We start from the raw sequence: 15,154 nt of genomic DNA, 5'->3' as shown, positions 1-15,154 counted from the left end.
GAATCAGAATTAAAGCTACAGGCATGTTTTGACTGCACTGATTGGAATATTTTAAAGATACCTCTGCAGACCTGGATGAACTCACAGATACTGTAACATCATATGTCAGCTTCTGTGAAGACCTATGTGTACCTACAAGGAACTTGCGAATACACAGTAATAACAAACCTTGGTTTACACCTAAACTTAAGCAGCTACGACATTCCAAAGAGGAAGCCTACAGAAAAGGTGATAAAATGCTGTACAATCAGGCCAGAAATGCACTAATAAGGGAGATAAGAGCAGCAAAAAGAAGCTACTCTGAAAAGCTAAAGAATCAATTTTCAGCAAATGAACCAGCAAACATGTGGAAAACTCTTAAAAATATCACCGGCTATGGCAAACCTCCTTCCCAGGCTGAAGGTAATCAACAACTGGCAGATGACCTGAATGAGTTTTACTGCAGGTTTGAAAGGAAACTACAGCCACCTATCTCCACAACCCCCATCTCAGACACACCAACAACAGCCAAGCCTCCTACAACTGACCCCATTTCATTGGGTTCACAACCCCTAGTGATCACAGAAAAGGAAGTGCAGGACCTTTTTCACAGACAAAAGCCAGGAAAAGCTCCAGGCCCAGACAAGATAACTCCTTCTTGCTTAAAAGTCTGTGCTGACCAATTGGCCCCCCATCTTCACCCATATTTTCAATAAATCACTAGAGATGTGCTATGTTCCTTCTTGCTTCAAACGCTCTACCATCATCCCAGTGCCGAAGAAGCCCACCATCAAGGAACTGAATGACTACAGACCAGTTGCTCTAACATCTGTAGTCATGAAAACCTTTGAAAGGCTAGTGCTTTCCTACCTGAAAACCATCACGAATCCGCTCTTAGACCCCTTGCAATTTGCATACCGAGCAAATAGATCAACAGATGATGCTGTTAATATGGCTCTGCACTACATCCTACAACATCTTGAGTCTCCAAAGACCTATGCAAGGGTCCTTTATGTAGACTTTAGTTCAGCATTCAATACCATCATTCCAGACATTCTTCTAACTAAGCTAAACCAGCTACAGGTACGGAACAGACTTGTAAGTGGATCACAAGCTTCCTAACAAACAGGAAGCAGCAGGTGAAGCTAAGCAAGATCACATCGAATACCTGTACAATTAGCACAGGGGCGGCCCAAGGCTGTGTGCTCTCCCCACTTCTCTTCTCTCTGTATACCAATGACTGCATCTCCAATGAGCCATTTGTTAAGCTACTGAAGTTCGCAGATGACACAACAGTGCTTGGTCTCATTCGAGACAATGACGAATCCGCATATAGACGAGAGGTCGAGCGACTAGCCTTGTGGTGCAACCAAAACAATCTGGAACTGAACACACTCAAAACCGTAGAAATGGTGGTAGACTTTAGGAAAAACCCTTCCATACTTCCACCTCTCACAATACTTGACAACACAGTATCAACAGTAGAAACCTTCAAATTTCTGGGTTCTATCATATCAAGATCTCAAATGGACAGCTAACATCAAAACATCATTAAAAAGGACAACAAAGAATGTTCTTTCTGCGCCAACTCAGTAAGCTCAAACTGCCCAAGGAGCTGCTGATCCAATTCTACAGAGGAATTATTGAGTCTGTCATTTGCACCTCTATAACTGTCTGGTTCGGTTCTGCAACCCAACAAGAAAAACACAGACTTCAGAGGATAATTAGAACTGCAGAAAAAATAATTGCTACCAACTTGCCTTCCATTGAGGACCTGTATACTGCACGAATCAAGAAGGGGGCCGTGAAAATATTTGCAGATCCCTCGCATCCTGGACATAAACTGTTTCAACTCCTACCCTCAAAACCGCGCTATAGAGCACTGCACATCAGAACAACTAGAAACAAGGACAGTTTTTCCCGAAGGCCATCACTCTGCTAAACAAATAATTCCCTCAACACTGTCAGACTATTTACTGAATCTGCACTACTATTAATCGTTTCATAGTTCCCATCACCAATCTCTTTCCACTTATGACTGTATGACTATAACTTGTTGCTGGCAATCCTTATGATTTATATTGATATATTGATCATCAATTGTGTTGTAAATGTTGTACCTTGATGAACGTATCTTTTCTTTTATGTACACTGAGAGCATATGCACCAAGACAAATTCCTTGTGTGTCCAATCACACTTGGCCAATAAAATTCTATTCTATTCTATTCTTTACGGCATCCCCATGTCATGAGATCAATAACTGGCATGTATTTATGACTGTTGCAGTATGCTGGGGTCACGTGATTACCATCTATAACCTTCTCACCTGGCTTCTGACAAGCAAAGTCAATGGGGGAAGCCAGATTCACTTAATGGCCTCATAATTCACTTTAATAACTGCAGTGATTCGCTTAACTGTGGCAGAAAAGTCATTAAATGGGGCACATTTCACTTACCAGCTGTCTTGCTTATCAGTGGAAATCTTGGGTTCCATTGCAGTCATAAGTCAAGGACTACTAGTATAAGGAGATTTTATAGAAAATAATTCAGAGTCTCAGAATTTTTCATTTGTATTGATTCCACTAGCAAGCGGCTTTCTCTGCAAGCATTTTGAGCCAGCATTCCTAGTCTAGGAATTATTATTCATTCTAGAAATTCTGAGAACCATGAAAATTAATGATGTAATTCATAAATATTACAACTTTAGAGAATTGCATGAAAAAGATATGCAGAATGGATGGCAAAATCACATTCTCAAACCATACTTCACTATCTGATTTCTGTAGTTGACACTCCCACTTGAATGCTATTTTTCTTCTGAATTGGTATTTGCAAACATAGAAATTTGCTCCCCAAAGCAGAATTTCCCTCAGTGACCTCTAGTTAGAACCTTGTAATATAAGAACTATATAAAGCAGGGGTCTGCAACCTTGGTCCCTTTAAGACTTGTGGACTTCAACTCCCAGAGTCTGGGAGTTGAAGTCCACAAGCCTTAAAGGGACCAAGGTTGCAGACCCCTGATATAAAGTACAGTTGTATTTGTTGATGATGTAACATTGGTGTAATTTGCAGCTCTTTAAGTATCACTAATTTAAATATTGATGCTGAGATTGATATTGAGAGCCAGTTTGGTGTGGTGTTAAGATGCTTACCAGGAGACTTAGTTCCATGAGGCATGAAAACTGGCTGGGTGACTCTCTTAGCTCAACCTACCTTATTAGTTGTTGCCATGGGGGAAAATAGAAGCTGGGAATATTAGGTATGTTCACCCTCTTAAGTTTTAACAATAAGCCAAAATAGTTTAAAAAGTCAGAATAAATAAAATAATAATTCAGTGGTGATAGATTTAAGCCATTTGACAGCATATTTACATTTAATCCTAACTATATTTTCAGCAAGATGCAGTTTCTTAACATGTATTTGTTAACTATTGTGTTCATCAATTTGCTTTCCTTGTTTCCATTCTTTAATTAGATATATTATTTAATATAATGTCTGAAACTGCTCTAAATTCTCTTTTTTGTGGGCTGAGAGTCTATAAAATGAAATTAAGAAATATGATCATTTTTGAAAGTCAGTTGATTAAAAACATCGTGGTAAAACTGTGGCGAAATAAATAGTTTATAATGTAAATGATTTAAATGGCAAACCAGATATGCACTCTTTTTTCTATGTCATCTTAATTTATTTAAGAATAATATTCATCATATATTCATTAGATATTGCCAGTCTTCCTTTCTGATGCATTCTCAAAGTGGTAGACATTGTAGAACTTTATACATAATGGCTTTATGGTAATTTTGATAGTCATGTGGGCTTCTGCACACTGTCCTTTTATAGCTATGCCCAGTCAAGAGCATGTTCTAGAATTAATGCCAATCTATGGTAAAATTAGGTTTTCATACTGTTTGAAGCCATTCATTTCTCGTAAAAATACCAGTGAGCACCTATGCTAATGGAAGTGACCCTTAATACAAAACTGGAAAATAGCTTAGAACAGATTAGTTTATGAATCTCTGAATCATCCCCCCTCCCTCCCAAGATCTGGACAGCTCTCATTCTGGAGGTGTTCAGGAAGGCCTTAAAGACCTAGTTGTTCTCTCAGACCTTGAGGTGGGGATGCATGTGATACTCCTTTGTTAGGAGTGATTGAGTTTTTGTTATGATTGTTTCATTCTTGATGTTTTGTCTGGACTATCATTGTGGTATTTCTCTCACTGTGTTTTTTTTAAAATTTATGTTATTGTATCTAAAGACTGTTTTAAATTGTGAGCCGCCCAAGGTCATTCTGGAATTGAGTGTGCCAAAATAATTCTTTTTTAAAAAACCTCTATTTTGCCTATCACTAAATAAGTGATAGAGGATTGTTACTGTATATCTTTATTATGCCTTCAATGAAAATCTTTTAGAGAATCTCTAAAGTAAGCCCAATTTTAGGGAAACCAATTGGGAATGATACCAAAAGGCTTGTTTTCAGAAGTGGGTGGGCCTGAAAAGATTTGCATTCTCTGCAAAATTACTGCAGAATATTTTGAATCATAAATGTAGGTTACTATAGACAACAAAAATATGAGATCTGACTTTTTTTTTTTTAAAAAAAAAGACTATTTATATATCTAGCCTTATCTTTAAACAGCATTTAGTCCTTACGTATTCTTTATTCCTCTCCTTATAAACTTACAACTTAAACATTTATGCTGTATCTTAGGCCTGAAACTCAACATCGTGGCCCTAGTGCCCATGCAGAGAATGACCTTCCTGAACAAGAAGAAGAAATACTGGGGTCAGATGATGATGAGCAAGAAGATCCCAATGATTATTGCAAAGGTAGGCAATTACAATTCTACATTTTCTACATTTTCAGTGTGTTTGTTTTAGGCCACTAACACTAGGCTAATATTATGACTTGATGAAACCTTTGCATAAGCCACATTATGAATTTGCTTCTAAAGTAAAACAAGGATCCATTTATTGATATGAAATCATGACTTAAAAGATTTAAAACAGTTTATAATAAACAGTTATATCCTAACTTAGTCTTTGTTAAACTAAACAATATAACTTCAAGATGAAGGAATATGGTTGTTTCAGGTATATTTTATATACCTTAGGCATGGAAGTCAGCTAGGTAATTTTGGGTTATTCACAGGATTTTTGTGGGGAAAATGCTCACTGCCTTAAGTGATTTATAAAAACGAAGATGGAATAGAAACAAATTAAATTTAAATAAATAAATATTTAAATGGTTCACAAATTGCAGAAGGAGCTGCTACTGGCCTTTGATGGGCAACAAGACCCAGACTTTACTCTCTGCTTGGTCAGGGTGACAACTAGTTTGTTTGGACACACTTTGAAGGAAAGCTTGAGTGCAGTCTTGACTCAGTGCACAGTGCTTTGTGTATGCAAAGCTGGCTTGCAGTGAGAATTTATTCCAGGTCTACCTGGTGAAAACAACAGGCCTAGGAAATTGCACAATCAAATTTCTCCAGGCAAAAAGGGCTCCAGCTTCTTGCACACTTAAAATTCAGTTACTGTCAGAAGATATCCCAATGAATCATTGCTTTTATTCATAGAAGGGTTACAAAAATTAATACTAGAAGTGATTTAGGAAATCATATTGCCACAAAGTTTCACAGCCATGTCATAAAGCTTTCATTAAACTATACTATAAAGCAGCGGTCCCCAACTGGTGGTCCATGGACCACTGGTGGTCCACGAGAAAATTTTGGTGGTCTGCAGAAAAATTATTTGCATTTTTTATATTGCACTAAATCAGGGGTCCTCAAACTACAGCTCCTAGGACAGATACATGCAATGAACGTTTGTGTTGCTGCAGAGAGCCTCCCCCTTAGAGGCCTTTTTGTGTGGGTCGGAGGGGGGCAGAAATTCTGACTTGGAGTCTGTTTCAGCCTCCTGGTGCGGGGCTTTGGGCAAAGGCTGGAGGGAAGCACCACTGGTGGCGAAGAGCCGGAGGGCCTCGTTCCAGTGGGACTGCCTCATGGCCTGGAACTGGCTGACCATCTCAGCCCACTGAGCCTCCAGGTGCTGGTACCTGGCCTTGCACTCCCACAGGTCTTCCCTCTGCTTGGAAAGCCTATGCTCCTAGTCCTCAGTGAGGTGCTTCTACTGAGCCTCCTTCTCGGCCAGATCCAATTTGAACTGAGCAGCTGTTTTGCCAACTCTTTCTCATGGTGGCTGCTTAGCTCCAGCAACAGCTTCCTGTTGGGGCCCTAAGGAGCCCAGGCGGGGAGGCGAGGGGTAGCTGGGAGAGGAGGAGCAAGTAGAGGCTGGCGAGGCACTCCTCGACGTGAGTGACATTGAGTTGGCCACGCCCACCCAGTCTCATGATCACCTAGCCACGCTCACCTAGCTGGTCATTAGGCAGATCATATTAGTGGTCCGCGGGATTTAATTAGTGCAGGAACTGGGTATGTCTAGTTTAATAAAAAGAAGGACTAGGGGAGACATGATAGCAGTGTTCCAATATCTCAGGGGTTGTCACAAAGAAGAGGGAGTCGGGCTGTTCTCCAAAGCACCTGAGGGTAGAACAAGAAGCAATGTGTGGAAACTGATCAAAGAAAGAAACAACTTAGAACTAAGGAGAAATTTCCTGACAGTTAGAACAATTAATAAGTGGAACGACTTGCCTGCAGAAGTTGTGAATGCTCCAACACTGGAACTTTTTAAGAAAATGTTGGATAACCATCTGACTGAAATGGTGTAGGGTTTCCTGCCTGGGCAGGGGGTTGGACTAGAAGGCCTCCAAGGTCCCTTCCAACTCTGTTGTTATATTATATTATATTATTATATTAATTTAGTGGTCCTGAGGTCAGAAAGGTTGGTGATCCCTGTTATAAAGTACTAGAAAAGGAAAATATTTTTAAAATAGTTTAATAAACATGAACATTTTAGAAGTAAAACACAGTTAAAGAAATGGTTCAGTAGCCCAGAAAATGAAAAAAAGTCAATAGCCTTTAAATGTTTGATATACGTAATGCCTACATGCCTAGTGTTTCCTGATTTGCCTTCTAGTTAGTGGAAAAGGCAGAGGGATTCATGGGAATCTCAGTCACCACATAGAAAAAAGGCCTACAGTTAGAAAAAGTGTTAGATATTGTAAAAATGGTAGAATTCTTTGTGTTCAAATTACTATGTAAATATATTTAATACTACTAATATAAAAAGCACTTGTGTGATATATAATATAGCAAAGATTAAAACTTTCTTCCACTGAAATGCACTTCATTTAGAAATTAATTTCTAAAATCTACTAATTATGGAACACCTGTTAATGGTAATTCTGGTTACATGAATCAGTATTTTAGCATCTCTCAACAAAATACAGGTAGTTCTTGCTGTACAAAGGGACATGACTGATAGTTGACGTTATGGTCATTGCAGTGCCCCCCGTGGTCATGGATGAAAATTTGGATGCTTAGCAATCCACCTGCCCTTTTGATTGACTGCACGGGCACTGCAATTGCCCCCATCTGCCCATCTGCCCTTCCCAATCTCAGTCGCTCACCAGTGAATGCAAAACTACTATGGCACTGAAGGCCAGGCCTGCCACCCACTTCATCATACCCAGGAGTGCTTTCAGATATATATGATGATTTACTAAAATGCAGTATTGTATTAATTTAGCTTGATTTATTGGTTTTTATATTGTAAAATTTTCTGAGTTGTCTACATTTGAGTCTGTATAAAGTTATGCAAATAAATTTAATTTTTTCTGTTAAAGTTACAACATAACCTCAATTTAACTGTTGATTTAATAATTATACATTTTGCAGGTGGTTATCATCTAGTAAAAATAGGAGATCTGTTCAATGGAAGATACCATGTAATCCGAAAACTGGGATGGGGACATTTTTCTACAGTGTGGTTATCATGGGACATCCAGTAAGTCTTTGTTTTTTGGTTGGAGTTTCTGTTAATTGTTCAACAACTATTATAGATAAACAGCATTTTTTGTCTTTATCCTATTATTTTGAAATCCAGAGCATTCCTACTGTGTTTTATAAATAGAATTCTGTATTTTGTCAGGATTCATGTTTTATCCCTTTGTATCATTTGTTTGTGGTTGTGTTTCATAATCCTTGGGGATGATACTTAGCTCAAGAATGATCTAGAGCAGAGGTCCCCAACACCCACTCCGTGGATTGGCACCAATCCATGGCATGCCAGAAACTGGGCCGCGCAAACAATTGAAGCCCCATTTGCGGGATTCAGGAAGCACACGAAACCACACCCCCTCCGGTCTGCAGAAAAACCTCTCTCCACAGAACTGGTCCCTGATGCCCAAAAGATTGGGGGGCGTTGATCTAGGGTAAGGTCTCTCCAACCACCCTCTGCACACACTCAGCACCCATAGGACATAGTTCTGAGCTCTCATATTTTTATCTGTCAGCATTATGTGTTTCCTAAGAACAATTTGAAATTAAGCTTTGTGTCCATTAGGGGGAAGAGGTTTGTGGCAATGAAAGTTGTAAAGAGTGCTGAACATTACACAGAAACAGCTTTGGATGAAATTAAATTGCTGAAATCTGTGAGTATACAGAAGTAAATTATTACAATATTGCTTAAAATTTTGTATAATACAGGAGGTGGTTGGTGGTTCTTTCAGATCTGTTTTTCAAAGAAGCACTGTTTGTCACAGCTGGCTAACCTTGCAGGTCCTGTTTCCTTTCAAATGTAGATAATTTCAGTTTTTGGGTGCTTAAAATATGGTTGGATTAAAATGATCCTGGAGAGTGGGGAATTTAATATACTGCTCATGTCATCATCTGCAGATGTCATTAACATTCTCTAATAGTATGTTTTCAGGAGAATTTTATAAAGGGATTGAAAATGGGAAATGCAATTTCATGTATTGTCTAAGACCAGATAATTTGGCTATATGGTGTTTTTTTTAAAAGCTGGCATGTTAAGAAAAAAAGTGCTAATGTGGGAATGTAGCTATCTTATCAGAAATGATGATGCATTTGAGTACTAACTCTTAAAAAAGCAATAAGAAGAGCTGGAAAAATTCTTAGAAGGTTTGGAGGGATCTTCCTGTACTTATTTTCTTCTGTCATTTGATTTTTTTCCCCTCTCCTTTATACAGGTCCGCAACACTGACCCAGATGATCCAAATCGAGACAGAGTAGTTCAGCTTTTAGATGACTTCAAAATCTCAGGAATTAATGGTTCCCGTATCCTTTTAATAAAATAAATCACAAAGCATGGGTTCAAACGATAATTTTACATAGCCTTTAACGTATTGCAACACTCATTTCTGTCCATTGTTCAGCCATTACAACTTACGGAGCTTTGACTTTGCTGTGGTATATAACAGCAGAATTATTAGTATTTACATCCCAAGCTTATCCAACTATGCTGACATGCTTGTTAGAAGCCAGGGTACATTTAAAAAAAAAGATGTATAGCTTTTTTAAACTGGGGAAAAAGTCAAATTCCTTTCAGATTAGAGTGGAAAGAGGTTTATTTTTGTATTGGAAGCTTAAATAATAATTTCATCCCACATGGTTCTAATCTGCTGTATAATCTCTGTGTTCAAATATGGAATGTTCTGTAAATCTATTAATGCTGTACCATCACCCATGTTTCCTTGATAGCATTCAGTCACAATACTATAAGCATTACAGATGCTGTTAAGAAGTTAATGCAGACAAAAAGATACTAATACAAAATTTCAAGAGAAATTTTATTATTGGAATAGTCTAGAAATTCACCCTTGATTCATCTCAGATATTTGTATGGTATTTGAAGTTTTAGGGCATCATCTTCTGAAATGGATCATCAAATCAAATTATCAGGGGCTTCCACTACTTTGTGTAAAACAAATCATCCTTCAGGTAAGTTTCATATTTCTCTGATACATTTCAGTACTAATTTTGCTTTTAAAATTTGTTAAAAATACTTTCAACTTCAGAGTTTATTAGCAAACAAACATGCTCTTGAATGGGTGAGATACAGATAATCCTCTAGTTACAATGGCATTTGGGATTGGCATTGCCATTGCTGAGCAATGCGGTTGTAAAGCATGACATCACATGGTCTCATCAATTAGTGATGCCAACTCAGGCATTCTCGATTGTTATTGTAACCCCAAGACAAGTTCATTGTTAAGCAGGAAGCACAAGGAGTCCCGGTTAAATAGTGTGGGGATGTCATAGGGTGTTGGAGGAGGCCCAACAAGGTTATACGGAGTTGGGGTTCCTGTAGTACAGCATGAGTTCAGGGAGTCCACAAAGTGTATGAGGGAGGTCCCAGAAACAGTGACTGGAGTAGTTAAGGGTATTTCTCAGTTTACTGAAGTACTCACTACTGCTAAAGCTGCACTCATTGGCATTTGGCATCTAAATGCACAATTTAGGATGCTAGTTTTCACCTTTAGAGCCTTACGTTGCTTAGAATCTGAATATACCTGCAGGATTGTTTTCTTTCAAAGATACTTTCCCATCCAATAAGATCTAGTAAGGAGGGCACCATTCAGATTCCATTTCTGATGGATTGTCGTTATCAGGAACAACAGGATTGTGTCTCTTCTGTCTCTACCTCTCACCTTTGGACTGAGGTCAGCGTTAACCCTGTTGGCACTGAGAAAAGCTGCTCAAACTTGGCTATTATGGAAAGCCTCAGGAGGCTTTGTAAGACTGATCATCTGCTTAGAGTAGGCAATTATTGTTCTTATCCCTGTTTTGGGGGGAGGGTTGGTGATAGTTGTTTAGGTTGCTATGTTTTTCTTGTTTCCTCTTTGAAAGCTGCCCGGAATTACTGAGAGTGAGTTGGGCAGCCATATGCATTTTGTTAAATAAATACATTTAATTCCTGCATTCTTTGTAAGCTGCGTTCAGACTTCTTTGAATTGAACTACATATAAATTGCAATAAAAAAATATAGAAGTAAAATGAACAGGAAACTTAATGGGACCCAACCAAAGTGTCAGACAGTACTTCAGAGCTATAATTTTATCTCATGGTGAAATTGTTGTTCCTTTTTTGGAAAGCAGAAGCAAAGCAAGGCTGCAGGACCATAGCTAAGTAGCTTTGCAGAAAAAAATCAGTGGAAAATGGAATATCTCACTAGGACAGACCACAGACATCACTGCAATATTCTGACATGCAGCATTGAGATCTGAGCTATCTGTTATCATGCCATCTCTTCTGTAAGGAGGAATCGTGTGAGTTAGTACGAAGTGAAAAGCAAAGAGTATAGAGAAAATGCTGCAAAAATACAGCATATAGTGTGTGCTTTTTGAACAGAGGTGTTTAAAAGTATCTCGGAGGAAGGCAAAGGGGAAATTATTTCTGTACTGTTGTACTGTAGTTCAAATTGAATAGCTATGTACATGAAATCAACTAGAAATTAAGCTTGATTCAAAGGAGATTATCTTGATTAAATTCTGTCTCTTTAGTATTCCATTAAATGTACTATGTTGTACACAACCTGAGTACTTGATTTCTTTTATCTTTTGTGTTTTGCAGGTCTTGCAAGGTCTGGATTATTTGCATTCTAAATGTCGGATTATCCATACTGATATTAAACCAGAAAACATTTTGCTGTGTGTTAATGACCAGTACGTCCGTAAACTAGCTGCAGAAGCTACAGAGTGGCAAAGATCTGGAGCCCCTCCGCCTTCTGGCTCTGCAGGTTTGTGCTTCCTGATTGTTTTCACTTCAAATTTGGTTCATTCTCATAACAACCTCAACTATTCTCATTAATCTGGCTTGGTTCGCCAGTTGCGCCCCTTCCTTGACCGGGATGCCTTATGCACGGTCACTCATGCTCTTGTCACTTCCCGTTTGGATTATTGCAATGCTCTCTACATGGGGCTGCCCTTGAAGTGCACCCGGAGGCTGCAGCTAGTCCAGAATGCAGCTGCGCGGGTAATAGTGGGAGCAACTCGTTGCTCCCATGTAACACCAATCCTGCGCAGTTTGCACTGGCTTCCTGTGGTCTTTCGGGTGCGCTTTAAGATTCTGGTTACCACCTTTAAAGCGCTCCATGGCTTAGGGCCCGGGTACTTACGGGACCGCCTGCTGTTACCCTATGCCTCCCACCGACCCGTACGCTCACACAGAGAGGGCCTTCTCAGGGTGCCGTCCGCCAGACAATGTCGGCTGGCGGCCCCCAGGGGTAGGGCCTTCTCTGTCGGAGCTCCTACACTTTGGAACGAACTTCCCCCTGGTTTACGTCAAGTGCCTGATCTTCGGACTTTTCGCCATGAGCTGAAAACGCACCTATTTATTCAAGCGGGACTGGCTTAGATGTTTTACTAAATTTTAACTGGGGCTATTTATATTTTAGGGTTTTAAACTGTTTTAAATTTTGGCCATCTTGTAATATGTTTTGTTTTAGTCTTGTTTTAAAGTGTATATTGTGGATTTTTAGTTGGCTGTACACCGCCCTGAGTCCTTCGGGAGAAGGGCGGTATAAAAATCGAATAAAAATAAAAATAAAATAAATAAAATAATCTTCTCAATTCTTTTATGGCTTGGTTTTTCCAATGGGAAGATGGAGAGAAAGTGTTAATTTCTTTTTGGTGATCTAATTTGTTCTGTTAATAACCTGAATAATCTGAAGCATGAGATATAAATTCTTGAAATAAATAATAGCAAATATTTTAGTTTGTTTATAAAATGAATATGTTTTATAAAAAAGGCTCAGGAAGAAAATTGTTGTAAATGTAAAAGATTAGATTTTTAAACTTCATTAATAATTTTAGGTACTTAAATGCAAATATGACACTGGTTTCATTTAAATCTTTTTTTTAATGGCAGTATAGGTAGTCTTTGAAGTATGACCCTAATGGAGCCTTCCCTTTAGGGTTGTAAATCAGAAGTATTTTTTATGACTTCTTCTTTTTACCTCTGTTCTCTTAGTCATTCATGCCCTGATGACCTCCCAAAGGGGTTGCTATAATATACATTTGACTGCCCCTGAAGAATGTCAAATCAAGGAGCTGGATATGACATTTAAAGCCAGGTTATCTGAGGGCTGCCTCTCCTCAGCAGGTTCCCCAGGATAGGCATGTTGTTATTCTAGCTGGTTAGGGAGCTTCATTTGATGGACCTCCTATTTAAGCACTAATCTGGCTCTGCTTATCTATTTTGAGATCATCAAAAAAGTCTGTGACATTAAAAAAAAATGAGAAATAGAATATTTTGGCATTGTCCCCAAATGTTTTTTTCTCTGAAAAAAATGAGGGAAATTTCATTGCATCAAAATTTCAGGAAATTTTTGCTCAAAGAACATTAATTTTTTAGAGATGAACTATCGTCGTTGTTTGTCACAGAATCAGCCAGATGTTCAGACTGAATTTGGCATTTTTATCCATCTATCAAGTCCTTCCCAAGGACCTAAAATAGGCAGATGTGGATGTTTGATTTTAAAAAGTATTGTCACAAGATATAAGCTGTTCTGAAGATGATAACTTTAACACCATCAAATGCCTACATCTGCCTATCCCATGTCTTTGGAAAGGACTCAGTAGGTGGATTAAAAATGCCAGTTCCAGTCTGAACATCTGGCTGATTGTGTGATGAGGTATGATAATAGTATTATTTGCTGCCCATCACGCCGTTTGAGGTGACTCTGAGAGGCTTACAATGGGATAACCTATTCCTGAAGGGTTACATTTTAATGTGACTATCTACATAAACGCACATTCTATGCTGCTGGCATCTTAATAGAAATAATATTCTGCTTAATGAAGATTTGTGTATTGTACAACTTGTACTGCATCGTTCCTAGGATGGAAACATGCTAATGGTGCTTTTGCTTTACTTCACAGTGAGTACTGCACCACAGCCCAAACCAGTAAGTTTGATTATTTCTGCTTTTTATATTTTGATAATACATTACATAGTGGGAGATAATCTGGTTATCATTAGCTGTGGCTGGGATTTTAGATTTTAAGAGTTAAAAGGCCGTGCATCTTTCTAAAAGCAAAGAGGTAATGGATTTCATTTTAATGAAACACTTTTTCTTGTCACAAAGCTCTTTTTGTGCTGTCACTTACTAAAGCCAGAAGAAGCTTCTCCCCAACTTTGATGAGATTGTGCTGGAGAAGGTCAGCAATATGTTGTCAAGAAATAAAAGAACTTTGTTCTTTAAAGCAATTATTTATTTATTTATTTATTTATTCATACTTCATGAGTCCACATTTAAGAGCGTTTCACGTAAATCCTCATGGAAATTAAATATCAAAAATTTGCACAGCCCTACAACATTTTTACTTCATGAACAAATGATGGTTCTTTATGTAATCATTGGCATATAGAAGACGGTAAAGCATTAAGGAGAATTGGCACTCCACAAAGAAATAGTGATACAATTTAACAGTTTTGTAATTTTCAACTTTTAATGAAAACTGTTAATACTTGAAATGGTGGCATTAAACCAGGTGTCAGGCCTGGAAACCATACTAGACTTTAGGGTTCCAGACGCTGCCACATTTTTCCCCTGAGGAGAAGAAGGGGGGTTGAGGGGTATGGTAACATTTTTCAAGTGGTCAAGGTCGGATGGTGTTCACATCTGCAGGAGGAGTGGTGAGAAGATATTCGAATGAACTGGGAAAACGTGGGACCATGTGACCAGCAAAGGGGTTAGGGAGGTGGGACTCTTGGGGTTTGTATAACTGGGAAAAGAATCCGGAAGTTCAGTTTTGGAATTTCACTCATCGTGTGCCAGTTTCCTCATGCTAGTAAAGAACTCTGAAAGACAATGGCTTTTGAGTTTTTTTTATGCAGAAGAGGTTTTTCTGGAACCTTGACACCAGGGATACCCAACCCCCGGGCCATGGCCCACTACCAGGCCTTGAGCCTTTCAGAATTGGGCTACGGAGGAAGCAGGTGAGTGCATGTACATGCACATTCTCACTCACACAAACAGTGAGTTAGCACGTGTGTGCACATCCTCACTTGTGCAAGCAATGAGTGAGCATGTGCATGCATGCTTCATTTGCATGAGCAGTGGGTGCGCGTGCCTGCTGCTTGTGCCAAATCATCACCTCTCCCCTCCCGCCACTCCACAAAGCCAAAAAGTTTGGGAATCTATGCATTAAACCACGTATAGGTAAACTAGCTGTCACCACAGAGACTTTCCATGTAGCATCTTTGCTATAGTATACTTAATACCCAATGAAATTATGAGAACAGGAGAGAGACT

The 15,154-nt window shown here is 38.9% G+C and overlaps 1 protein-coding gene across 1 annotated transcript in view; it reads left to right on the top strand.

Annotated features, from left to right (window-relative positions):
- SRPK1 (SRSF protein kinase 1) overlaps positions 1-15,154 on the top strand; it is a 40,730-nt gene that overhangs the window by 15,138 nt on the left and 10,438 nt on the right. Inside the window, exons 3-9 of the mRNA XM_058178984.1 lie at positions 4,689-4,807; positions 7,774-7,882; positions 8,441-8,528; positions 9,087-9,174; positions 9,731-9,837; positions 11,470-11,635; positions 13,779-13,804. Of these exons, the coding sequence (XP_058034967.1) occupies positions 4,689-4,807; positions 7,774-7,882; positions 8,441-8,528; positions 9,087-9,174; positions 9,731-9,837; positions 11,470-11,635; positions 13,779-13,804 (703 nt within the window). The remainder of the gene's footprint in view (positions 1-4,688; positions 4,808-7,773; positions 7,883-8,440; positions 8,529-9,086; positions 9,175-9,730; positions 9,838-11,469; positions 11,636-13,778; positions 13,805-15,154) is intronic.

Source organism: Ahaetulla prasina, chromosome 3, assembly GCF_028640845.1.
Source record: "Ahaetulla prasina isolate Xishuangbanna chromosome 3, ASM2864084v1, whole genome shotgun sequence".
NCBI classification, from domain to species: Eukaryota; Metazoa; Chordata; class Lepidosauria; order Squamata; family Colubridae; genus Ahaetulla; species Ahaetulla prasina.
This window is presented reverse-complemented; position numbering and strand designations above follow the sequence as displayed.